Source organism: Biomphalaria glabrata, chromosome 2 (assembly GCF_947242115.1).
Source record: "Biomphalaria glabrata chromosome 2, xgBioGlab47.1, whole genome shotgun sequence".
NCBI lineage: Eukaryota > Metazoa > Mollusca > Gastropoda > Planorbidae > Biomphalaria > Biomphalaria glabrata.
In genome coordinates, this window is record NC_074712.1 from 54,087,722 (window position 1) to 54,113,814 (window position 26,093).

Here is a 26,093-nt window from a genome sequence, read left to right on the forward strand (position 1 = left end):
TCAGTAATCTAAAAGCGAAATTTAATTCTTACCTTCTTGAGCAGGCTTGCTTATGAAAAGATGATGAACAGCATCTGTACTGCATGCATAGGTTATTATTAACCTAAAAGATTAATGTCAACTTCCCCTAAAGAAAATGTGGCGATCTGTTAAAAAAAAAATAAAAAAAATAAATAAATAAAAACATAAAAAATGTTTAAAGAATGCAAAAAAAATAATATTACAATAGAGGCAAAACACAAAATGTTTAAGGTAAGGTATACAAGAAGGATTGTTGCTATATAATGACATTAGGTCAAAAACAATTCTATGTAGGCCCTATTTTCATTGTATAAATGTTCATTATAATTTTTTATGCAAATTAATAATGAACTTAAATCTCAGTGAAATTACAAAAATCTGAAGATATTGCTCTCGAACATTGTTTCACAAGATTAACATTTATTTTACATTTTTTTTATTTAATCGATTTGATCTCATTAAAATTTTCATTTGGTTTGGGGGGGGGGGGGGGGGGGTGTCACTGATCAGTAATCTTAAAGAAAAATTTATTCTTCGTACCTTTTTGAGCAGGCTTCCTCATGAAAAGATATTGAACAGCATCTGTAGTGCATACATAGACAATTCTTATTGTCAGCTGCCCTTAAAGAAAACTGGCATTCTAAAAAAAAAAAAATAAAATTACAATAAAGACAAATCCTGAAATGTTTATGGTATGGTGTATAAGAAAAACTGTTGCTATAGCCTAATGATGAGACTCTGTATTTTTTCTTTAACAGTATCCACACAATGAAATTTTAAAAAGCCTAAGCCTTAGCTAAGCCTATAGAATGAATCCTAGATCAAATTGTAGAAAAATGTATAATATAATAATTAGTAATAAGACCTCTAGATATTCTAGCTAGATCTAAATATAATCTAGATCTATGTCTAGATCTAGTTTATAGATCTAGAATTTCAAGATCTGTATAGATCTATTTAATTCTATTACATAGAGCCTAGAGTCTTTAAAATTTACAAAAAATAAAATCTAACATATATTGAGTATTGGTGAATAAAGATCTAACGCTACCTGGACCTGGTTATGTGGTATGCACGATGGACTGTTTGGTCGCCTCGTTGGTCTCTGCATGGTCGTCTGGTTCATACCCTGCAACTGCCATCACTTCCCTAAGCTCCTTTGAGGTTTAGACTACCAAGTAGATATCTTCAACTCTGAAGGAACATAAAAAAAAAACAAAAAAAAAACAATGTCAATATAGGGCTATAGTCTATAGCAGCTATAGGGTTAGCCGTTAGTGGCGTTAGTCTATTATCCTAATATATATATACTATATTATATATATACATATTTTTCTAGACATATCTCAATATCTGATTTTAAAACCAATATAAACGTTTGATTTTATTTATTTGTGTAAATTTAAACATTCTAAACTCTAGACTAGATTTTCAAGATCTGGAGTGTAGGCCTAATATTGTACATTAGTCTCTACAAAGTAAATATCTATATTATAAGATTATAAGTCTATAGGCAGTATAGGTGACGTCTATGACTATAACTAGTTACTAGATCTAGAATTATTTAATCTAAATGACCTATCGCCTATAGTATGAAAAAATTAAAGATTAGTGATTAGTCTGTATTAACAATATATTAAATATTATTCTATATCTACTAAATTCTACTAAATTTTCTAATAACAACTAGATTTTAGAATCTAGACTATTCTAGACTATCTTTTATTAGATCTAGAATCTTCTAGATCTAAGTTTACTAAGTCTTAGTATATCTTATAAGTCTAGGTCAATTTTTTCTAACCTCAAAATATTTGAATTAGAATAGAACTAAAATCTATATGAGTATGAGTACAATAATTATAATTATATTAATATACCAAAGTGTCCAAAGTCCTAAGTCTAAGTATTAGTTTACAGTTACTTGACTAGATTCTAGATAGGCATATAGACTAGATTACTAGATCTAATATTCTGCCCTAAAAGGTAGTAGATTTAGATTTAAGATCTAGTAAGTCCTTAACTAAATCTAATTCTATGTTGCAGATGCATTTCATGGTAGATTCTAGAATCTATTCTAAATAATAAATCTAGTCATAACGCATGCATGTTAATCACTTAAAAGTTAAGTCGTCTAGATCTAGATTTAATAGGTCTCAAGTCTAGATATAATATATATATTAATAATATTATATCGTACTAGATCTAGTAGCCTATTACTACTATTGGATATTATAATAAAACTAGTCTAGAGAGATCTATCTCTAGACTCTAGATCTAGATTCTTAGCATTCTAGATTATCTAGATATACCTATAAATCTATTCTAAGTCTAGACCTAATCTACTATCTATATAGATTAGATCTGTTAGTAGTGTTAGAGTACTTAGAGATTCGTCATCTGATGATGATCTGTACTTGTGATAGGCTTAAGACTTTAACTTATAGATCTAAGTTACGACCATTCCAATTGAATTTCCATGGCTGCTCTGCTGCCATGAGTTGAAGAACATAGATCTAATAACATATGCATTGATATCAAGAAGTACAGCTCATATAATTATTTATAATAGATCTATTATATTAATGAAAGTCTAGAGTGACTATAGCTCTATAACTTGTAGTATAACTAATAACTTAACAGATTTAGATCTAGATCTAGCTAGCTCTAATTTGATCCACGTGTGTACGCTCTAGAGTGAAGACTGAATAATCCAGTTTGTGCCGAATATCGCGAGCTTAAAAGAAATAAATGCTTCTTTTTCATTGGTCGAAAAAAATGTTAAAATGTATAAAACTTTTTTTTTAAATCTAAATCTAAAAATACAACAACAAAAAAACAAATATGTTCTCCTTTAACTTTAGATTCTATGTGTGATTAAATATTACTAGATATAGATATATTTTTTTAGTGTGCACATTAAAAAATCAGACACACACACACATACACTATTTGATTACGAAAAGTCTGCATTGGGCCCATACGGGTAAAACTTCACTATTCCAGTTAGGGATTTCCCCAATAGAACCCTAATTACTTTTTTTTTAAATCTTAATATTACTTACAAAAAGGATTCAAAGCAACATTTAGCTTTAAGACGATTAATACTACATTTTAAAACATCATAATATTGTTTTTTATGTTATAATAAAGATTTCATCATGTTGGTTCTGGCGTGATTGGGGAAATCCCACACCGGCACGAAAGCGGAAAGACGTTAACGGCCCAATAACTAAAATCCCACACCGATCCGTTAACGTTTTTATAGGGGCGATTGTAAGTAGGTCAATCTACCCAATGAAACCTTATTACCCCACACCGCGCCAGAATGGTTTTGATGGGGCTTTGTTTATAGGGATCACACTGCCTAGTGATACTAAAATCGCCTTTATCAATACAAGCAGGCTCTCGAGGGTTCATAGACATTGGTGCACCAAGTTATTTTAGCATTAATTTAAAGAATTAACTACATATTACGTCAAAGGAAAAAATATGTATGTATGTATATATATGTATATATATAAGGATTAAAGACGCATATTTTTGTGTGTTTTGTCTGTCTGTCTATCATGTTAATATCGAAAAAAGACTAAAAGCTATTGAAAATCTGATTAAAATTTAATGTTAAGAATAAACCTTTGCTAGGACATAAATAACCAACTTGAATATTCATGTTCATTATTCTAGCTATTGAGGCACTGTGGCTGAGTGACTAAATGCTTATCTGGGGTCCTTGGTTTGAACCTTGGTGTAGATTGATATTTTGAATTTTGGGATTTTTAGGGTACCAAACTCTAATGGCTACCTGACTTTAGTTGGGGAAAGTAAAGGCAGTTGGTCATTGTGCTGTCCACATGACACCCTGCTTGTTAACCATAGACCAAATAAACATGAACTTAACATCATCTTCCTTATAGATGGCAAGGTCTTAAAGGGGAACTTTACTTTTTTTTTAGTCAAGCTAAACTCATGAACTCATTTTAATGTCAGAACACAACAGTGTGAAATCATTATAGATTTCTTGCAATAGTCTTTATAAAAGTATAATTAAAATTATGTTAAGAGGAATTAAAATTTATCCTTATTTTATCATCCAGGAGTTACTAAAAGAAAATATTTTGTTTCTTAGAAGACCTAGCTAGTGTGTTTCAAGAGTTACCTTGGCGCTCAAGAAGAAAAGAAAGTGAAATCAAAGATGTTCATGTAAGAAAAGTATTTTTTTGCAATGCCAACTTGAAATTGTAGAAGATTGATAGAAAAGTACTAAAGCTTCTATTTGCATTCAACTGTTACAGCGAGTGGCATTAGACAAACTGGCAGCTAGGATTCATGGCTTGTATTACAAAGTGTATGATGCAGCTCAGTTGTCTGTTAGATCTTGGCATAAACAACAAGATAAAGGTGAATGTCTTTGAAAAAAAAAAAAGAAAGTTATTTGATTTTTAGAATAGAAAGTAAGCTAAGGATAGTTCTTAAACTAAAAATTGTGACAGTTAAATTTGTTCTAATTGATTTTTTGTTCCTCTTTTCATTCAGAAAATAAAAAAGATTCTGGAAGTTTAGCGCCTTTGGTAAATATAAGTTTAAACTACTCCCATTATGAATGTGATGTCTTTACAAACATTGAAAGAAGCTACATTTGCCGCATACATATGCACCCAAAGCATATCTCTACATCATTGAGTTACTTATAGCTTGTCTGTGCATATAGCTAGCACACAGAGCATGTCTCTGTAATATTTTATCCATCTTTCAATGTGATGACCTACTCAGCTAAATCTAATGTCTATTACAATATATAGGTCTTCATATAGTTGGTGTAGCTCATGGTTGATGTGTATTCATATGCCACTATTGTTATTTTTAAATACATTAGATTTGTAAGAACTTTCTTTTCCCTAGTGTCACAATTTCATTTTGAGAGTGTGTTGTCCACACTATCAATTAACATAACATCTGTGGGTTAGGAGGTGCTTCTGTATAACCACACTAAAGAAAGTGGCCAATATTTTGTTTTTAGTCTATTACCATTAAAGCATTGTTAGTTTTACTGTCATCAAAATATGCTAACTGAAAATCTCTTACCATTAAAACCTGTTTATTTAGAAGTTCTTATGACGTCACTAATGTCTTTTACCAACATCACCTTGAACAATGTCCAGAGAAGTACTGTAGGAGTACAGACAACTTTTGTTATTCTTCTTACTTTATTGAATAGATGTCTTAGCTTCTTATCTTATACATTACAGATATCATTTCAAATAGAAGATAATTATGTCCTACATGTTTCTTGTGTCAATCTAGTCATGCATATTAATCAGTAACTGAAACTCTACTAAGTCGTTTATTTTCTGGTTGATTCAGGCAACCCATTCCATTCTCTAATGGTACTAGGGAAGAAGGAGCACTAGTATGAATTCATTTTAGCATATGGAAAAAGAAATGTGCCTCTATCTTTGTGTTTTTCTGAGTATTTTATTATATTTTGTTTTTCTATTTGTAAATTATGATTCCTTATTTTATGTATTAGATCTACTTTACTTTTTATTCTTTAGTGATTTTACTCTAATAAAATGTGAATATTTGTATTTTATGAAACATATTGCTCTATTTTGTGTCTGTTCTATTTTTTTAATATTTTCTTGAGTTGAGGGTTCCCAAACAGAGGATACATATTCAAATATTGGCCTTACTAAAGTTTAATAGTTAAGTGTTAAAGAGATAAAAAGTACCATATTTGGTACTGCAGAAAATGAGATGCCCATTCTCAGGACATAATATTGGTTTAAGGTTAATGTCATGTTTTTCTACTTTCTCTTGTTTCTTTCTTTAAGAAATATCATTATATTATGTTCCTATTTTCCCTGTTTCTTCAAATCCAACTTTCTCTTCTGCTGTTTTTTTTTAAATGTGTATTATATTATTTTTCAGTGCTTTTTAAAGTTTAGTTGTTTTTTTTTCACTGTTAAGTTTAATTTAAGTTTAATGATTTAAAATACAAATTGTAACTTAATATATAATAACAAAAAGTGTTTTTGCTAAATCAAAGTATTAAATAACAAATATTTTAAGAATAAGCCACTTTCTCCTAGAGACACATTTTTCTCATCAATTTCAGAAAATCAAACCAAAAGACCAATTGTCAAATGAGGTAACTCTTTATGAACACAAAACAATAAAAGGAAAAGACAAAATTTATTCAAAGACTCTGCTGCCTCCAACAATTCTTCCCATTACAAGAACAGTTAAGTGCTGAAATATATTCATTTCTCCACAGGCCTATTTTAGAATCTGATTTTTTTGTTATTGCTTGCTCTATGTATGTACAGTTTTGTGTTTAATACTTACAGTATGTACATTTTTGTTTAGTGGGAAGCGTGGGCGAGAGGCTAAGTACGCTTGAACTTGGCTTGGCTACCCATGAAGGGGGCTTGAGGTTCGACACCTGACTCGAGCAAAGTTGTGTTTACTGAGTGCCTAAAGACAGCACAGAATACCTTCTCCCAGATACCCCCTCCTTCACCGGTCTCACAAATTAGATTGGACGATAGCTTTCTGAGCATGCTATAAGCATGAAAGCAGCGCTATATAAAAGCTATAATTTTTTTTTTATCATACTGATTTGTCTGCTTGCAATTATTTGTTTACTTCAAGAGAAATATTTAAATAGATATCAACAAACCCGTATGAATGAAATATGTTTATACACATGCGCCAAGAAATACCTTTTTTTAACCTATCTGCCTAGTATACCCTAGGGATCGTAATCCATAGTTGGAATCATGCCAGGTGCTGCCACCTGTTGTCCTGCATGAACTTCACTTCTTATATGTTCCTATCACTAAGTCCACTACTGGACTTCACATAAACTTGTTTCATCAATACAATTACTTGCTTCAACTTCTTACATTCAACTTAGTACAACTTGCTACAACAATTTGCTACCACATACTGTCTGGCTACCACACTTTGTATTGCTACCACATACTGTCTGGCTACCACATACTGTCTGGCTACCACATACTGTCTTATTACCACATACTGCACTTGACTCTTCTGACTCAACTGAACTAAACTTCTTCAACTAACTAAAACCCTCAATATCTAATACGGCCTAACTTTCAGTTATATCTAAATCATGCTCACTATTTACATTTTCACACTCTGTATTCACAAAATTCACAATAATGTACAATAAGTCAACTATTTTGCCTATAACTAGGACATACTAATTTTCATTTATGAAAATTCATGAAACAACATAAAACATTTAAAGTAAACATCTCCCTTAAACTACAGTGCTCAGTTTTACTGGTATTATATAGAAAGGTTTTGAGCATGCACTGTTTCTTTACAAAGGGCCTCATTGTCTTTTGGTTGAAATTGATTTGCATTTTTTTTCTGTTTGCACTGGAGCACTGAATTGGAAAGGGTGTGGGGGTGGGTGTTATATATATATATGTAAAGTTAAAAGAAAGATACAACTGGAAATTCATGTAGTTAATTACTAATACATTTCTCATCCAAGCAGCATAAGTACAAATATATTATCTTTTTCTATTCTTTCTTTGAAAGAGCTACAATCCTTAGTTTATATATTCCTAGGGTATGAAAGTGAGCAGTATGTTTGTTATTTGGACTGAAGGTTTTGAGTTTGTTATGTGAGTGGTTGAAATTAGTTGCTTTCTGGGATTGAAAGAGGACAGGTGCTTTTGCTGTCGCTGAGTAGAAATACATTATGCCATTAGGGAAATTACAATTGACTTTTCATTTTAAATATAACTTTTAATGACTATTTGCAATGTTTTAAAATAAATTATTAATGTGCCTATCTTTTTTATTATTATTATTAAAGAGTTGGAATAAAGAGTTCCCTCGGTTTGCTAGTTCTTTCTGTAAACCTGATCCAGAATCTCGTACAATGACAGAAAGAATAGTTGATCAACGAAACCTGATTGAAGAAACAAAAATTGTTCTTTATAAAGATAAATCCAAACGTCCACTGCCTGGTGCGGCAAACCTGGAGAAAAAATTTCAGAAAATGATTGAAAGTGAAGCTGGAACAAATACTAAAACATCTGGGTATTTATTACTTTCCATTTTTAACTTTTGTTTGTCTATCTTTAGTTGGATATTTTTATTACTTATCTTTTTTTTTTCTCTATATAGTGTTATATATGTACAGTATTTTACACTTTTACCATATAGAAATGTGTCCTTGTATATTGTTAATCTTGCCAAAAATAATAAGCATACAAATTTCTTAATTTTTATAAAGAACGAATCATCTTTTCAATTTTTCATATACCTTCTTATTGGAATGGTGTCTTTTGAGGTTCTGATTGTAGGTATAATAGTTTTTATATTAGTCACATTATATTTTATTTAACAGAAAGAAGTTAAGGACAAGTTTTAAAGCTGCAGTAGCTGTTACCAAATTACATTCAGGTAGTTTATTTTCATATTTTCACTTATCATATTTTTTTTCCTCTTTTATCCTTTTATGTATTAGGTCTCATTGTTATCCTCTAACACACACACCTTAAGCATGGTTCTGCTATTTGTTGTTTCTGTTTCCTGAGTCCTGACCATGAATTTACCTGTGTGGCTAAGTTATGAGATGTCCATTCTTAAACTTCAGTTTTTAGAAACATTTCTTTATTCCAATAGATAATATTGAAATCTAATTTTATTTCAGCAATCATATATATGGCTTGTAAAGATTTCTTCTATTTTGAATTAGTTTTATTGCGTGTATATTTTGTTTTTTGAAATATAAAACATTTAACACATTTTTATTACATTTCCAGCAGCCACTAATAATTGGAACCAGATCAAACCAGAATCAAGAGGGAAACAATATTCAGGTTTAAGATGGGAAAGAGTAAAGGTTTGAATTATTTTGTTATGAAAGGTTTGAATTATTTTATTAGGAAAGGTTTGAATTATTTTATTTTGAAAGGTTTGAATTATTTTATTTTGAAAGGGGGCTGTTTGACTAAATCCAAATTGAATTACATTATTAAGATTTCCAACAAATTTATGCATAGTTAATTATTAATCTATTTATAATATAATTGGAAGAAACAACTTAATTTCTTTTTTTTTAATTTGCTCTTAAATATAAAAAAAAATGATTTGTGCAATATAAAATTTACCTTTCAGACGATTGTTCATGTACACCTTCAATCTCCCAGAGTTGAAGAAAGAATAGATGGAGCTCGGGTAATTAATTATCTGTAAAAAAAAATGTCTATATCACAAAGTCACACAGTTTTTATTCCAACATGTCAATGAAAATTCAATGCTTGAATTCTATCATGAACCTTCAACTCTTTGTGTGTTCTGTAAGGTACACTTCATTGAGTACTATTTTTTTCTTCTAAGTGAAGGACAGTGCAGAATGTATTAATTTTGGCTTTATATTTCTGCTCTTTTCAATAAGTTTAAATAAATGAAATTTTAAAAGGCCAGATATTTGTCTTTTTCATCTTTCATTAACTGCTTAATTAAAAAAACAATGAAACAAAAAACCTACAGAAAATAATTTCTTTTCTTTTCATTTGATTTTCAGCAACTGGGTGCTCTGAGGTGTGGTGACACCATGGTGACGTATGCTTTGAAAGAGAGGATTGAGAATGATACAGAAGACAGAGTTAGATATGAGGCAGCTAAAGCCCTTGTTTTAATTGGTAGGATTTTAAATTTGATCGGCTTGACTATCTCTCAGATAAATATTCCTCATTATTTATACTGATTATTTCATTTATGATGAAGTTGTATCCTTTCGTTTAGTTTTGTTTTTACATTGCATTAAAAATGTTTTTTTTCAAAGGATGCTGGGACGAGGAAGTCCTGGCATGTGTACTGAAATATCTGGTACTTGGTAACATGGAAATAAGGAGTGATCTAATTCAAACAATAGCCAATGGGAAAAATGTACAGTTTGTCAACAAAGTAAGAATCTTTAAAAAAATAAGATTATGTCTACAACTAAAGCTTTTTATTTCCATTATGTTTCAAAACTAAATGTTTGCTTATCAAATTTGTTTAATGATCTTTGAAAGGGTTTCTAATAATACACTATAGTTGTTAAGCTATTTTCATTTACTGCATTAATAAAAATTAATTCTTTTCTGCTTATCAGAATATGCCTTTAGTTATAGAACTGGCCAAAGTGTTAAGTCATTTTTGCCAAAATCCTGACCCAGATGACATCATTGCCTTCCAAGCAGCTGTTTGTTTAGGTCAGCTATGTGTCAAGGACATACATGCTCAAGACAGACTTGTAAAGACATTGGAGGAGTCTCTAGACACTCATATCAAGGCAAAAGTAAATTGCTACAATATTTTTACATTCATCATTTCATTAAAATTTTAATTAATTAATTTTTTAAATTTAATAACTTATAATTTTATCATAGCAGTTTTCTGAAGTCATAAACTTATTTACTTTTAAAAAAGGCTTTGGAAATCTTGGTGAAACAATTACATTTTACTGATGATAATGTTGTGCAACATATAGAAGATATGCTACGCGATTCTCCAGTCTGGAGTTTTAGAGCTCTGGCTTGCAATTTACTTATCTCCCTTGGTAAGTTCAAGATCACTAAAACCTAAATAAGTTAAGAGTTTATGTTTGTTGATCCTTGCAGTAATGAATTTTTTGGTATTATGCTAAATATGTAGATCTATCTACCTTTAATGTTTATATTCCCCCAAACCCCTAAATTAAACATCCAATTAGCTGAGCTCCCATCAGTAGAGTTGCACCAATCTGTAAATACTAATCTAAGACAGCTATTAGACAGAATCATAAATGTGTCTGAATACTTAAAAGAAACTATATGTTTTTGTTCTAGGTCCTAATCATGAATGTGTTGTTAAACATAATGAAAAGATTTATCAGTTATTAGAGAGACGACTGTGGGATGATCCTAGCATGGTATGTCCATGTATTCAATCTAATGAACATTTTCTTTTAACAATTAATGTATACAAATTTCAACAGCATTTTTAAATGTATTAAATGTATTTATATATCTTTTGTTTAGGAAGTGCGACTTACTGCAGCCAAATCTTTGACAGCTTTAGGAATGTTTACCAGAGCCTGTGATAATGTTGTTTTGTATGTAATCTAATGAATGTTGAATACTTAAGTCTAGATCATATAGATGTAAAATGCAAATAGATTTATTAAATTATGTAAGCCTGATAACAAAGTCTTTTTTTTTTTCACAGAAAATTAGAAGATCTAGAGGAAGAAAAACGAGCTCAAGCCGCTATTGCTGTGGTAAGTGCCTAATGAATACTAATAAATAAATGATACATGTTTTATTTCAACTGAATACAATGCAACCCCAAACATCAAGTAAATCAGACAGCTTCCATGTGTAGTTCAGAATAATATTATTTAAGTTAGATCTCATCTAGATCTAACTAGATCTAGTCCTAGCTCTAGTAAATACTAAAAAATCTAGTAATGATAGACGATAAAAGTCTAGCCCTAGCTAAAATCATCCACTAGCCTTTTTTTAGAAAATAAGTATTTTATTGGATCTAGACTAACTAGATAGATATATATCCTCTCTAGATCTAGATATGATCTACGCTGTTTCTGTCCACGTACTAGACCATCTACTTAGCTGAAATTAAGATCTAGATCTAGCAAACATGGAATTAATTAAATATTATTAATTAAACTAAAATCAACATCAATGACTTCTGACCTCAATATGTCTACCTTATCTCTGATCTCATACTCTGGTTATCTCCTTGCATTCACCTACTTCTCATTCACATCACACTGCATCATTCAGCCAATGAAAAGTGTATTTTATGTCAAAAATAAACTTGTTTCTACGTTTTTGTCATAATAATTATGTTAGGTTTAGGTCAATCTCTTGAAACTCATTGTGCTTTACTTACACAGACATATTTTTTTTCTATAGATTTTTTGATAAAGTTGTTTCAATTTACAATGCAATAAATATCTAAAATTTGGAACATTTTAAATTTATCTATTATTTTATTCTTTTGTTTTTAGTTAATTATAAATGTATTAAATATGAAAAGATCTATCACATATTATTACAGGGCACTTTGGGGTTGAAAAATGAGAAAGTCATTCGTCTTTTGCTGGAAATGTTAGAGCTAGACTCCAGTGACTATGTTAGACTTATGGTGAGTCCAAAACTAGAAGACAGCAATGATAACACAGTTCATACATTGAGGCAAAAATAATTTTTTACCATTTGTAGGCCTATAGCCTCTCTATGTAGCATTGGTTGTAAATGTTTATGTGTAGTTGTTTTGTAACCATTATTTTTATATAGACATACAAAAATCATTATTGCGTTTGTATTGTGCATTCTCCTTGCTCCTAAAACATGCTCAGAGTGAGCTCTAGTCCAGTCTCTTATGTGGACATGAGGGAGCTCTGGGAAAAGGCTTCTTGATGCTTCTAGGTGTTCAAACAAACTGAGCTGAGCCTGAATCAAAGTTCAAATGATTCCTAGTTTCAATCAGGATTCATGATAGAGATTCCTTCAGGCAGCAGCTCAGCCCCACAGCTACTTGTACTTATTGTATACTAAAATATCTGTTCTTAGTTTTTTTAAATTGACTTTACCTTTAATCATTTCATTGAAAGTTCACTACAATATTTCAGATCATAAGAACCTTCAGAATTCTGAAACTGATGGACAGAAGGGTGATACGTTCTCTACGGGATAGAGAGAGGCTTGAGGGTGCTATTGGCAGGTGTAGATAAAAAACTAATTAGGATACCAATAGATTGAATTGCACTTAAATGTCACACAGGGCCTATCTGTAGGCCTACTTGATTGAATGTTTGCTTACATGATGCAAATATGTGATGATGCCCATGAATTGAATTGTTAGAAAACATGCGATTAAGTTATACACATTTAGGGGATGAGAATGTTATCATCTTCTAAAAGCTGAACTTTTAGAAATTAAGTTGATACATAATATTAGTCTTTTTTTTTTAGTCTGTAAGTCTGTTGGTCTATTAGTCTGTTACTCTGTTGGTCTGTTAATCTGTTGGTCTGTTAGTTGTTGACAGTAGTTTGGGTGAAGAGGGGGCATGAAGACGAATCATGACCTTGTTCTGAAATATCTGCTTAAAAACACTCATCATTTTATTTTATTCTGACAATATTTAATTAGAAACAGCACTAAGAAAGTAAATATGTTCTGCAGTATAGTTTCATTTAAGACATAAAATAAAAAATCTGCTCCAACAACTTCCATAAATGTTGCTGGTTGCCATAACAACATTTATAAAAGTTAAAGCTATCAGAACAACTTTTATCAAAGTTTCAGGTTGTCAGAAAAATTTGTACAAAAGTTGCAGATTATCAGATCAACATTTCTAAAAGGTTGAGAGTAATCATCACATATATTTGCTTATATAGTCTGTATTAATTTTTGTTTAAATTGCAACAAAAATTAAAAATTTTAAAATTTAGTATTAATTATTGAATAATCAGTGAATAGTTAAGTAAAGAAAAAGTAAAGTTCCCCATTCAGACCTATGGGACAGGGATCTGTTTCTTTGGATAAGCCTTACGACCAACCTCCTTTATTTTTCCAAACTAATGTCAGGTATCCACTAGAGTTGGGTGGACTCAGGGGCATCCTAAAAATACCAAAATTTAAAATCCCAGCATTCACACAGATTCAAATCCAAGACCCTTCAGTTCGGAAAACGAGCTCTTTACCACTTAGCCATGATGGCCCCATAATCAGTGAATAGATTTTACTATTTAGTGAAGTAAATTTTACAAGAAAACCTTTTACTGAAAAAAAAAAGTTTGATAGAAGCTTAAATTTAAAAGTTTGTCTTACATTGTAAGCATTTTTATTTGAAAATATTTTTATTCCCCTGCAAAGTAAAAGAATCTAATAAAATGATGTACTATTTGTTTTCCAGGGAATGTGGGAAAGCTTTAAAAGTTTTGGACCAGACATCAGCATTAGTAGCATAATTTAGTTTGTTTATTTATTAATTTGGTTTGACAATGTCATGATTGTATCTTTTGATATTTTATGTCCAGAGAGACAATCTTTTCCCTTGATTGTATATATTGTATTTATATAGTTTGTTCAGATATTGTATTTACTATTGAAAGAATTTTTTTTTTTTTTTGTTATGATTAAATTGTTTTTGATTTTAGAAAGGGTGTTGAACTGGTAGAATGTGGATGTTAAATTTTATTAAAAGAGTGGAGTTATTACCCATGTGCAGTGCAGTGGTTGCAGTCCTATCCTAGACTTAAGGATTCACTAATATATATATATACATGCTGTTTTTATGTATTTTTAAAATTTATTGATCAATCATTTAGTGTGATTTATCTTGCTACAGTAATTATTATATTTTATTTCATTCTCTTATTTAATACACATGCTTTTTTTTTTCTAAATAATTCACTGTGATAGACTTGTTGATTAAACTCTTTATGCTAAGCTTTCATGCTAGAGACACAAACAGTTCATTTTGTAGAGATTATTGTAATGTAGTACAGGTTGGTCAAACAAATTTTAAAACGATGTCACTTTTGTACAACAGTGAAATTCTGCAGATTGATATTCACGGTACTAAATTGTAAAAAGGTATACTACACACAAAATTAATAAACTTATTTAACATATCAAAGCACAGGTATCACATGGTCTAATCTAAACATTACAAGATCATTGCTACTGATATCTATATGCATAGGAAGACATGTTTTGCTACAGAAAGAACTAACTTCTGAAGGATTTTTTGCTTTCTTTAACAAACTGACATCACTGACATTGTTGAAAATTAAATTTATTCCTTTTTATAAAAAAAAATATATATAAAAAATTAATTTTAAAGACAAACATTTTAATTCATAGGAACAGATTTTGTGATTACTATCTGTAATTGTGAATAGTATATAAAAGCATTAATGAAGAAACCACATGTAAAATAATGCAAGTAAACAATTACAAAGTGTGCGTCCTTATTAGCAGCATAACATTATATTTCATGGAAGTGGAAAGTTACATACTACTTTTTTTTTCCCAATATTTATCTCCCTTGTATTTACCACTTCAAGACGAAACCAAAAAAAAAAAGGTCTTTGGGAATGAGAGGCAGTTATTGTGTTTATGGTTATACCACTGTAGAAAAGCCGAATGGTGGCTGTGTAAGTTTAAATGTGTGGCTTGCAAGTAAACATGCTTTCATCTGTGATGTAGTCTTCTGCTACCTTTAGTCCCTCTGAAACCGAGTTACCTAGATCTAAATCCATTAGCTTGGACTAAACAGTGACAATTAGCCTACATTTTAAAACATTTTGCGGGGTTGGCACCATCACTTTTAATGGCTTCGTTCATAGACGTATTGCAATCGTGTTTTTACTCTAAATATTTAGACCCAGAGGGGCGTGGCTAGGGTTGACGTCACCAAGCAATGAAGCCAATTGACTCTGTCAACCCCACTCATCACCCGTTCTTAAAATAAACTTGCCCAATTAAATCTATCATTAGTTCTGTCCCTTTTTCTTTGTTTATTAATAGAAGCAGCTAAGTAGACCTACACTAATTTATTGATAGGTATAGAACTGTAAAATGTGCGTCGATTCTATTTCATAGTCACTTTTTCAATTGTCATAATTAAAATGAATTATAATCAAAATTAAAAATAAGATTTGTGTATTTCTTAGAACTATAACGAGAAGTAAAGCAAAGAAAGTGAAATCAAAGGTCGACTTGCTCTTGTCTTTTGATTCTACCTTTTCAGAAAGACAGAGCTTTAACATTTCCGGTCGCATATTCTTCCAATTGTTCTTTCTTAGCTCAAATAGCATGATGAGTGAAACTAGCCAATAGTTAATAGCCTTTTAACGGAACTTCAGTATGTTCAATTCAAATATGCCCTCAATGGGTTCAAGAGGGGAACACTCATTCAAGTGTACTAGCTGTCATGCGAAAAGATAGTTGAGCGCCATATATTCAAGAGTACTAGATGTCATACAAAAAGATAGTTGAGCGCCATATATTCAAGAGTACTAGCTGTCATGCAAAAAGATAGTTGAGCGCCATATATTCAAGAGTACTAGCTGTCATACAAAAAGATAGTTGAGCGCCATATATTCAAGAGTACTAGATGTCATGCAAAAAGATAGTACAGGCACGACATGGCCTAAATTGTGCCGATGTGCCTCAAATCAACAAATCAACAAATCAAAAAGATAGTTGAGCGCCATATATTCAAGAGTACTAGCTGTCATGCAAAAAGATAGTTGAGCGCCATATATTCAAGAGTACTAGATGTCATACAAAAAGATAGTTGAGCGCCATATATTCAAGAGTACTAGATGTCATACAAAAAGATAGTTGAGTGCATATAAATCTAAAATAAGCTCTTTATGAGGATTATTTTCAAAGTTGCCTGTACTCCTGCATAGATTCTAGACATGGTGGCTGCATTATCATAACTCTGATCTGGACGGAATAAATTTTAAAAAGAGCATTAGTAAATCATAATTAATCTCAACTGGTTTTTTTTTTCATCATAAAAAGAATAAGAACACTTCTTAGACATCTCATAACGTTTGTTCTTTCAGTATGTAGTCATATTTGGATATCTTCCTACTATTTTCATGAAATCCCTTTATTCTAAACGACTTATTTTCAATGTGGCTAACATTTATCAAAGTCTAGGTAATAGGCTACTAAACACTCTACGTAAAATTTAGGCCTGATCACTTTACGGGAAGGTGTTAGGTCTGATTATTTTATGAGATGGTGTTGGGCCTGATTACTTTACTGGATGGTGTTAGGCCTGATCACTTTATGAGAATTTTGTTAGGCCTGATCATTTTACTGGATGGTGTTAGGCCTGATCACTTTACTGGATGGTGTTAGGCCTGATCACTTTACTGGATGGTGTTAGGCCTGATCACTTTATGAGAATTCTGTTAGGCCTGATCACTTTAATGAATGGTGTTAGGCCTGATCACTTTATGAGAATTTTGTTAGGCCTGATCACTTTACTGGATGGTGTTAGGCCTGATCACTTTATGAGAATTTTGTTAGGCCTGATCACTTTACTGGATGGTGTTAGGCCTGATCACTTTATTGGATGGTGTTAGGCCTGATCACTTAATGAGATGGTGTTAGGCCTGATCACTTTATGAGATGGTGTTAGGCCTGATCATATTATGAGATGGTGTTAGGTCTGATCACTTTATGAGATGGTGTTAGGTCTAATTACTTTATGAGATGGTGTTAGGTCTAATTACTTTATGAGATGGTGTTAGGTCTGATCACTTTATGAGATGGTGTTAGGTCTAATCACTATGAGATGGTGTTAGGTCTAATTACTTTATGAGATGGTGTTAGGTCTAATCACTATGAGATGGTGTTAGACCTGATCACTTTATGAGATGGTGTTAGGCCTGATCACTTAATGAGATGGTGTTAGGCCTGATCACTTTATGAGATGATGTTAGGCTTGATCACTTTATGAGATGGTGTTAGGCCTGATCACTTAATGAGATGGTGTTAGGCCTGATCACTTTATAAGATGGTGTTAGGCCTGATCACTTTATAAGATGGTGTTAGACCTGATCACTTTATGAGATGGTGTTAGGCCTGATCACTTAATGAGATGGTGTTAGGCCTGATCACTTTATGAGATGATGTTAGGCTTGATCACTTTATGAGATGGTGTTAGGCCTGATCACATTATGAGATTGTGTTAGGCCTGATCACTTTATGAGATGGTGTTAGATCTGATCACGTAATGAGATGGTGTTAGGCCTGATCACTTTATGAGATGGTGTTAGGTCTAATTACTTTATGAGATGGTGTTAGGTCTGATCACTTAATGAGATGGTGTTAGGTGTAATCACTTTATGAGATGGTGTTAGGCCTGATCACTTAATGAGATGGTGTTAGGCCTGATCACTTTATGAGATGATGTTAGGCTTGATCACTTTATGAGATGGTGTTAGGCCTGATCACATTATGAGATGGTGTTAGGCCTGATCACTTAATGAGATGGTGTTAGGCCTGATCACTTAATGAGATGATGTTAGGCCTGATCACTTAATGAGATGATGTTAGGCCTGATCACTTTATGAGATGATGTTAGGCCTGATCACTTAATGAGATGGTGTTAGGCCTACTTAGGGGTCCTTTACTTTTCTACAGTGAAATTATTCTCCAACTTGGATGCCAATCATGAGAATTTTTAGAGCTGTGTCTTCGTAAAGATGCCTCGCGTCTGAGTAAGTCGAGTAGACTAAAGCCCTGACATAGCAAAGTCATTTCCCATTTGATACTTTTAGTTTGGAGAGCCGTTTGGATATTGGAGAATCGACATTAATCTAACCACTTAGGTCTTAGTATTCAATGAACATTCCAATTCGACGTTGAAGCACAGAGGCGTACTCACTCCCTTGATCTCCCTTCGATGCTGAAATTATTAAAAACTTCTGGAAACCTTTAAAAAAAAACAATATCCAGTTGAGCTATTGAGAAAACACGCTCAAAGAAATGGGAAATTTTGGCCAGTAGTTGGATAAAAGCGTTTAGAATTCAGTTTATTGTCAAAATGTTCGAATCTATATATTTTTAACGACAACCTACTACATGCAGTTCAACATAATGTCGGCTACTAAATCGACCCTTTAAATGTTCCTGGAGTTTTGCACAAATTAAATTTTATCTTTTGTATTCATTTGTTAAGACGGAAGAAAAGGCAACAAAACAGGTGTTGTGTTGTTGTCGTTGTTGTTGTGTTGTTGTTGTTGTGTTGTTGTTGTGTTGTTGTGTTGTTGTTGTTGTTTGTTGAGTTTTTTGCTGTAATCACTAGGGAAGTAGGGCGAATGTGTTTGGTTGCGTGGGCTGATGAGTTTCTGATGAAACCACGAAGTGGTTGGTCATAATTCAGGTTAATAGATACTGATGTGGAAGTAGAAGAGAGAGCGAGGGTGGGGGGGGGGGGGACTAGCAAGAGACTTAAGACAGATAAGACGTGTATTGGTAGTGGCTTGTATCTTGTTTAAATTATTTCATTTGTGTTTCTACATCTATCTACTTTCAAGTGGAAGTTGTGTCAAGTTATGTTTAAGAGTTATAGCCAGTTTTGTTTTCCAAGAAGCTTGTTTCTGTTTATTTCAAGGTCTACATTAAGAATGTAATACGCCTACAATGGTTTAGTTATACTAGCTGTTTGGAGCTACAAACAAATGATTGAGTATTAAAAAGAGGCGAGTTCTTATATAAGGGTGGTTATTACACAACGTACAAACGACTAGGAATAGCAAATACTAGACGAACATCGCTACAAGGTCTAGTTTTTTTTTTCTAATGTTCAATCTGGCATAAAAAAAGCTTCAAAACGACAAAGTGACGTCTACCTGGCTATGAGAACCTGAGGAGAATGTTGTGTCTGATCTGGCTCCACGTGAAAATCTGGCTAAGTTTTGTAACAGTAATGATGTGAATGTAAGATGATCGCCCCTGTTGATGGCGGATAAAATAATGAGTCTACAAAGTGATGGTGGCGTGGTCTCGCGATTGGTCGAGCCAGACAATTTTAATAGCCCGTCTAATGAGATAATTATAGGTTACAGCCCCCCTGTCTTGTTTAAACAAGGTTATGTCTAGGTTATTAATTTATTCTTGGACATGATTAACAAGGGCTGGTAAAAAATATTCTTTTAATTTCTCTACAAGTTAGAACAAAATCAATATTTCTTTGACATCCTCCCCCCCCCCCCTAGCTAAGCTTGCTTGATATTATCAATTTGTTTAGTTTCAAGACTTTCAGGCATGATAGTACCTGTGTTGGTTGATAATGTCAACGAGGAAAGTGTGTGGCCAGTAAACTCGCATTTACGTTCCCTAAATAAATCTTGTAAAAATGATTGGACATCTCTCTAGTTACTTGAATGCTCTCTCTTTCTTTTCTTAAGATTCATTTCTCTCTCCCTCCCCCCCCCCCCCGGTGACCATCTCGCTCTTTTTTTCCCCCTGTCCCTTTCTCTCACTATGTCTCGTCGTCTCTATGAAGTCTGTTTCTCTTTCTTTCTCTAATGTGTGCCCATTTACAAGACTCTTACATCTCTGTACCTTTTCTTTTCAGTATCACCGCCCCCCCCCCCTTTATTTTGCTTTTTCTCTCAACTTTTCTATCTCTCTCCCTCCAGTTTTCTCTCTCTCGTTCTCTCTCTCTCTCTCGTTCTCTCTCTCGTTCTCTCTCTCGTTCTCTCTCCCATTCTCTCTCTCGTTCTCTCTCCCATTCTCTCTCTTGTTATCTCTCCCATTCTCTCTCTCGTTATCTCTCTCTCCCATCTTTCCCTCGTTCTCTCTTGTTCTCTCTCTCTCTCTCTTGCTCTCTCTCTCTCGTTCTCTCTCTCTCCCATTCTCTCTCTCTTGTTCTCTTTCTCTCCCATTCTCTCTCTCTTGTTCTCTCTCTCTCTCTTGTTCTCTCTCCCATTCTCTCTCTCTTGTTCTCTCTCTCTCTCTCTTGTTCTCTCTCCCATTCTCTCTCTCTTGTTCTCTTTCTCTCCCATTCTCTCTCTCTTGTTCTCTCTCTCTCTCTCTTGTTCTCTCTCCCATTCTCTCTCTCTTGTTCTCTTTCTCTCCCATTCTCCCGCTCGTTCTATCTCTCCCATTCTCTCTCTCGTTCTCTCTCTGTCTCTCTCTTGTTCTCTTTATCTCCCATTGCAAAGATGAGTCCAATTACCAAGAAATCTAAGTCTAGACAAACAGCCATTAACATTTGTTTGTTTATTATCTTCACAAAATGAAAGTTTCACTTGGTCAAACTCAATGAAAGGTTTTAACACTAAAGAAAGTTGAAGACTTTTTACCCAGGAAAGTCAATTAGTTGAGTGTCTAAAGAAATCAAACTATTCCACAAAAGTGTTCTCTTTCAGGTCATCATCAAATCATGAAATAGATAAAACGTCTTTAATATAAAGAGTGTGCTTGAGTCTACTGATTGCAATGTTTGCACCCAATAGTGTTGTAAGGGAGGGTGGAGCAAGCCTTTGAATGTTTTTAATGACGTACTTTCTAAAAAAGAGATTTGATCACTTTTACGTATAAGGAAGATGTAATCTGGATTCGAGCCCCAAAACATCGAACAGACATTCAAAATATTAAACATTAAATTTTTTTTTCAGCCAACTTTCGACATTCTACTACGTGGCTGCCTAGTCACGTTGAATGTGCTCAGGGCTGTCCTCGAGATTGTTCCGAGTTCAAACCCTGCCCACTGCCATCCTGGGGACGTTTGGGTTACGATTTAATCATCTTTAATTCTGACGAACATCTTAAACCTTTAAAACAAAACAAACACTATAGACTCTGCTATTTAGAGACGCTTATCTCCATGATTACCAGGCACTTTTATTTGTAATTGTATGTTTGTTTTGTTAAAATGTTTTCCATGTTTCGGATGTTCCTTCAGAGTTGAAGATAATTTACTTCCTAGTTCAAACCTCTCGCAGGCCCGTGGGGGATGGGAGCGGGCAGGGTTTGAACCCGGGACCATCGATAAGTCCGAACGACAGTCCAGCGTTCAAACTGCACGACCAGGCAGCCACATTCAATGTCCTCCATCCCAAGTGCACACGCTGACTCTAGCATGCATACAAACACGGAACACATACACTCAGAGGAACACGCAGAACTAGGAAGCAATGTAACCGATATATCATCTGCAATAGAAGATACATTCTTGCATTGGAGAGATGACTCCAAAGAAATTTGTTGAATTGTCTGTGGGGTCGTAACTTCTGAACTAAATTTAAGAAACAATTCATTTTTATATTTAAGAATATTCACTTCAAAATGGACACGCTGTTCTTCACTTTCTGGAAATAGAAAAGTTCAGTGGCGGTGAACAGCGCGGCAACAAATTCATCTCGTGACTCTGAAGACCTTCACCATTGTCTTCTTGTCAACGCTCTGTGTCTGGACACAACAAAATGACCAGGTGTCCAGTCTCGGCCATTCATTTGGATGTCAGTCAATATTAATTAGTGAAAAATGTTTTACAAGCAGTGAATCACCGAAAGAACATTTTGTAATTTTTCTGTGATATAGAGTAAATTTTTATTAGCTTCCATTTTAAAGGAAGAAAGAAAAGCGACGCCATTCCAGTTCAAAATAAATGGATTAGATTGCTTTCTGACCACAGTGTGTGTGCTTGGCAAAAACCCCCCCATAAAAACAAAGCTTAAATTTAAATGTATTTATAGAACAAAAAGTGAGCGACCTGAATTCGAACTCGAGAGCTAAGGCCTCCTCATCCAACACGCTAACCACTGTGCCAGGGAGCTGCTTATGAAAAAGGTTTTATAGTTATTTACAAGCTTTTATTTCTACAAACAATAAAGGGAACTAATTCAACTTATACCTACTTTTAAGTCAAGTAAAATTTCTTTCTCTGTACAAACTTTTTACCAGACAGACAGAGTTGATATAAATTTTGTAAAAAAGCAACAAAAACTTGGCCCTTCTCTGGAACAGCCGAAAAATGAATAAAAAACAACTAAACAAAAATTTAGAATCTGTAGTTTGTAATAACTTTTAATGCAGATCGATGTCTGTTAAGAAGATCCAGACCTAAAGACCATACACATGCAGATGACTATTTTGTTAAGGTATCAAACTTTTCAACAAAGCTGCTAAGACATTCTAATGAAACTTTGTATTCTCCACGCCAATAAACCAGTTGAGCCAACTCCTTTTGAACCAAGAACATAGGGTTCATAATCATACATCATGACCGCATCAACGCGAACATAAAAACATGAAGTGAAATGGAACCGACACTCTGCGGTCACAGTAGGATCATACGTCTGAAGTTTGACCAGAGACCAGCGGGTCAAAGGTCGGAGAGCAGCGGGTCAAAGGTCGGGTGTGGTCTTTTGAGACGTAGTGAAAGTATTCTTGTTAGTAACAACATGTCACCAACAGACAGTAACACCACAATAACACAACAGTAACACCACAGTAACATCACAGTAGCGCCACAGTAACACCACAATAGCACCACAGTAACATCACAGTATCACCACCGTAACATCACAGTAACACCACAATAGCATCACAGAAACACCACAATAGCACCAAAGTAACATCACAGTATCACTACAGTAGCACAACAGTAACACCACAGTAACACCACAGTAACATCACAGTATCACCACAGTAACACTACAGTAGCACAACAGTAACACCACAGTAACACCACAGTAACACTACAGTAGCACAACAGTAACACTATAGTAGCACAATAGTAACACCACAGTAACAGTAACACCAATGTAGCACCACAGTAACACCAATGTAGCACCACAGTAACACCACACTAACACCTCAGTAAAACCACAGTAACACTTCAGTAACACCACAGTAACACCTCAGTAAAACCACAGTAACACTTCAGTAACACCACAGTAACACCTCAGTAAAACCACAGTAACACCTCAGTAACACCACAGTAACACCTCAGTAAAACCACAGTAACACCTCAGTAACACCACAGTAACACCTCAGTAAAACCACAGTAACACTTCAGTAACACCACACTAACACCTCAGTAACACCACAGTAACACCTCAGTAAAACCACAGTAACACCTCAGTAAAACCACAGTAACACCTCAGTAAAACCACAGTAACACTTCAGTAACACCACAGTATCACGACTACTACAGCTGCAGCTTACTGTGTGCCCAAGGGAATGACCTTTGTTGTGGAGGCCTTCTTCAAAATTGCGAATCTATTGCATAACAACGAATAACACATTGCAAAACAAAACTAAAAATTTCGGCGCCTTAAGTCACAAGTGAGGCGTGTGTGGGAGGCGCCCCCCCCCCGGGTCAAGTGTGTGCACCTGAGAAAAACCACAAGTCAGACCATGTTGGCGCTTTTGATTTCTAACTAATAATAAGCCTAAATATTGTATTTTAAAATTTAGTGGGTTCATTCAGTTCAGCATTGGGCAAAGGTAGCCCCCCCCCCTTTAAAGAGAAGCCTAACCGCTTGTTGGAGTTGATAGCTTTATTTGTAATTATTAATTATTTAATAACAAGACATCTATGTTTATGGGTCTATAAAATAATTTTAACTTGTTTTTGTAATGTCTAATGTATTATAATTTTTTTTTTGTGGGATTTAGAATTTACAATTAAAAAATAGTTGGTCTAGATCTCTGAATAAAAAAAAATAAATTCATGAAACTTAACTAGTTTGTGAGTATTTCTTTACTCTAATGTCTGACTTTGATGTGTAGTTTATAAATATAGTTAAAGTAGGTCTACTAGCCGCAGTTTATTTGGTGTAAACCAAGTACATTTGCAAGTCTAAGTCTTTTTCTGTCTTATTTGAAGACCTTATTCAGTCAAGATTGCAGTGTGCGTGACCATCGATCGATGCTTCCAACATTCCACAGCACTGAGAGACGAGAGATGTATTACTCCGCCAATCCGCGCTTCTATACTATCGAGACGTATCACTCATAACAACTTCAGACTTCATTCTGATATCGAAGAAGAATAAAAAAATACAAACTTATCAACATTTAACAGAACTATTTGAATGTGAGTTTCTTTCATTTATGTAACTATACATTTTAAATATTTATTCCCATTTATTTATTAACTATTTGTTAAAATATTACATCTACGTTTAATTCACAATATTATAGATTTCTGTTGGTCAATAACGACAACTCAATGCTAGCGTGCGAGTTCTCCCTTAAGGTATTTTCGGGATTATCTAAATATAGATTATTTATTCTGTCCTTGAAGGTGATACTATCTGAGGTCCATAAAGGTTATATATATGTATTCTGATTTGTGTTTAGTGAAAGATATTGCCATTAAGGTTAAATTTTATTTGTTTAAAAGCTTTGAAAACAACATAGAACATTGGTTTTATTTATTTTCTTATTATCTTAAAGGCTACGTGGGGGTCTAAACCAGGCATGGTCAAACTCCTTAAAAAACTTACTACGATCTGAAGGGCCGCAGCCAAAAATCAAGTTGGAAAACATAGCCTACTAGTTTTATGTAAATTAGAAACAATAAAATAGAATAAAATAATTAATGGAATACCAGTCCCTTAGTTAGCTAAATTTGTAGTTCCATTCTATTAATTAAAAATTTCTATGATTATGCATTATTTTCGTTGTCCCGATGCTTGACATCTTTTCTGGGATACAAGTCTATTAATGTCAGGTTGAAGTTTGTTTGCCACTGACACTTTCATCACTGATGACAAATTTTGATCAGATAATCTCGAATGGTGAGGTGTTTTTTGTAGCTTTCATTTTGAAAAAAATAAAAAGAACTGCTAACAGAGATAAGTGCTTGCAAACATAGCAAGAATTCTGACTTGTTAATTTCTGCAATTCAACGTACCGTTCATGTAAATAGCTGTAAAATTTTGGCACAGCCACTTCCCTATACTTCGCTTTCAACAAAGAATCTGACTGCAATTCTATGGCTCTAGTTGTACATTATCAGCAGCATTTTCAGGAGCAAATAAAAATGGAAATATAAACAACAAAAAACTTTTGCTCGTATGTAACGAAGTCACGAAAACGGTCATTGAAAGCATCTAATAACGATTCCAAGTGTAAGACTTATTTACCAAATGTTGTAGCCGTATTTAATCTTTTTAGTTCTTGACACGCCGAGAATAAAAACAACGTTTTTTCTTGATATTTGGCTTATCCACAGTCGTAACTTTGCTTAGTTCAAAGCACTTCACATCATCACACACAGTTGAGACAATTTTGTCTTTACCTTGAAGTTTCAATTCAGTGAGATCAGCTGCAAATACCAAATCGTGAACCCATTCGTCAATATGGAAATGTTCAACAGGTTCACCTTTCATGTTCAGAAACAATACAATTTCCTCACGCAGTGCACAAAATCTCTTCAATACTTTATGACAGGAGAGCCAGCAGACTTTTGTATAGTAGGGAACAGTGGCGTCACTAGGCTGGGTGTCACCCGGTGAAGTCAGCTTAGGGTGTCATCC

The 26,093-nt window shown here is 33.4% G+C and overlaps 2 protein-coding genes and 1 long non-coding RNA gene across 9 annotated transcripts in view; 2 read left to right on the top strand and 1 right to left on the bottom strand.

The window, feature by feature from the left end:
* Positions 1-2,801, bottom strand: part of LOC129924767 (uncharacterized) — a 3,702-nt gene extending 901 nt beyond the window's left edge. The window contains exons 1-4 of one of the 4 annotated variants that reach the window (XR_008776689.1): positions 2,480-2,506; positions 1,073-1,215; positions 562-661; positions 33-146 (exon numbers count right to left, since the gene is read on the bottom strand). This is a non-coding gene — a long non-coding RNA (uncharacterized LOC129924767). Of the gene's footprint in view, positions 1-32; positions 147-561; positions 662-1,072; positions 1,216-1,898; positions 1,918-2,403; positions 2,507-2,659 lie in introns of those variants that run through there. The other 3 variants (XR_008776687.1, XR_008776688.1, XR_008776686.1) reach the window with 3 other exon arrangements.
* LOC106070465 (uncharacterized) overlaps positions 1-14,513 on the top strand; it is a 26,628-nt gene extending 12,115 nt beyond the window's left edge. For 3 of the 4 annotated variants that reach the window (XM_056021451.1, XM_056021450.1, XM_056021453.1), the window contains exons 9-26: positions 4,148-4,221; positions 4,314-4,419; positions 4,555-4,589; positions 6,137-6,262; positions 7,874-8,100; positions 8,411-8,466; positions 8,829-8,908; positions 9,184-9,243; positions 9,593-9,710; positions 9,854-9,975; positions 10,166-10,351; positions 10,483-10,612; positions 10,881-10,963; positions 11,073-11,146; positions 11,260-11,311; positions 12,115-12,201; positions 12,689-12,780; positions 13,976-14,513. In XM_056021451.1, coding sequence (XP_055877426.1) covers positions 4,148-4,221; positions 4,314-4,419; positions 4,555-4,589; positions 6,137-6,262; positions 7,874-8,100; positions 8,411-8,466; positions 8,829-8,908; positions 9,184-9,243; positions 9,593-9,710; positions 9,854-9,975; positions 10,166-10,351; positions 10,483-10,612; positions 10,881-10,963; positions 11,073-11,146; positions 11,260-11,311; positions 12,115-12,201; positions 12,689-12,780; positions 13,976-14,030 — 1,763 coding nt within the window. In that variant the 3' untranslated portion in view covers positions 14,031-14,513. The remainder of the gene's footprint in view (positions 1-4,147; positions 4,222-4,313; positions 4,420-4,554; positions 4,590-6,136; positions 6,263-7,873; positions 8,101-8,410; positions 8,467-8,828; positions 8,909-9,183; positions 9,244-9,592; positions 9,711-9,853; positions 9,976-10,165; positions 10,352-10,482; positions 10,613-10,880; positions 10,964-11,072; positions 11,147-11,259; positions 11,312-12,114; positions 12,202-12,688; positions 12,781-13,975) is intronic. The other variant, XM_056021454.1, reaches the window with a different exon arrangement.
* Positions 14,514-24,511: 9,998 nt separating this feature from the next.
* The window catches only part of LOC106070379 (uncharacterized), a 53,756-nt gene continuing 52,174 nt past the window's right edge, over positions 24,512-26,093 (top strand). The window contains exon 1 of the mRNA XM_056021456.1: positions 24,512-24,646. The gene's annotated coding sequence lies outside the window, so the exon portion shown is untranslated. The remainder of the gene's footprint in view (positions 24,647-26,093) is intronic.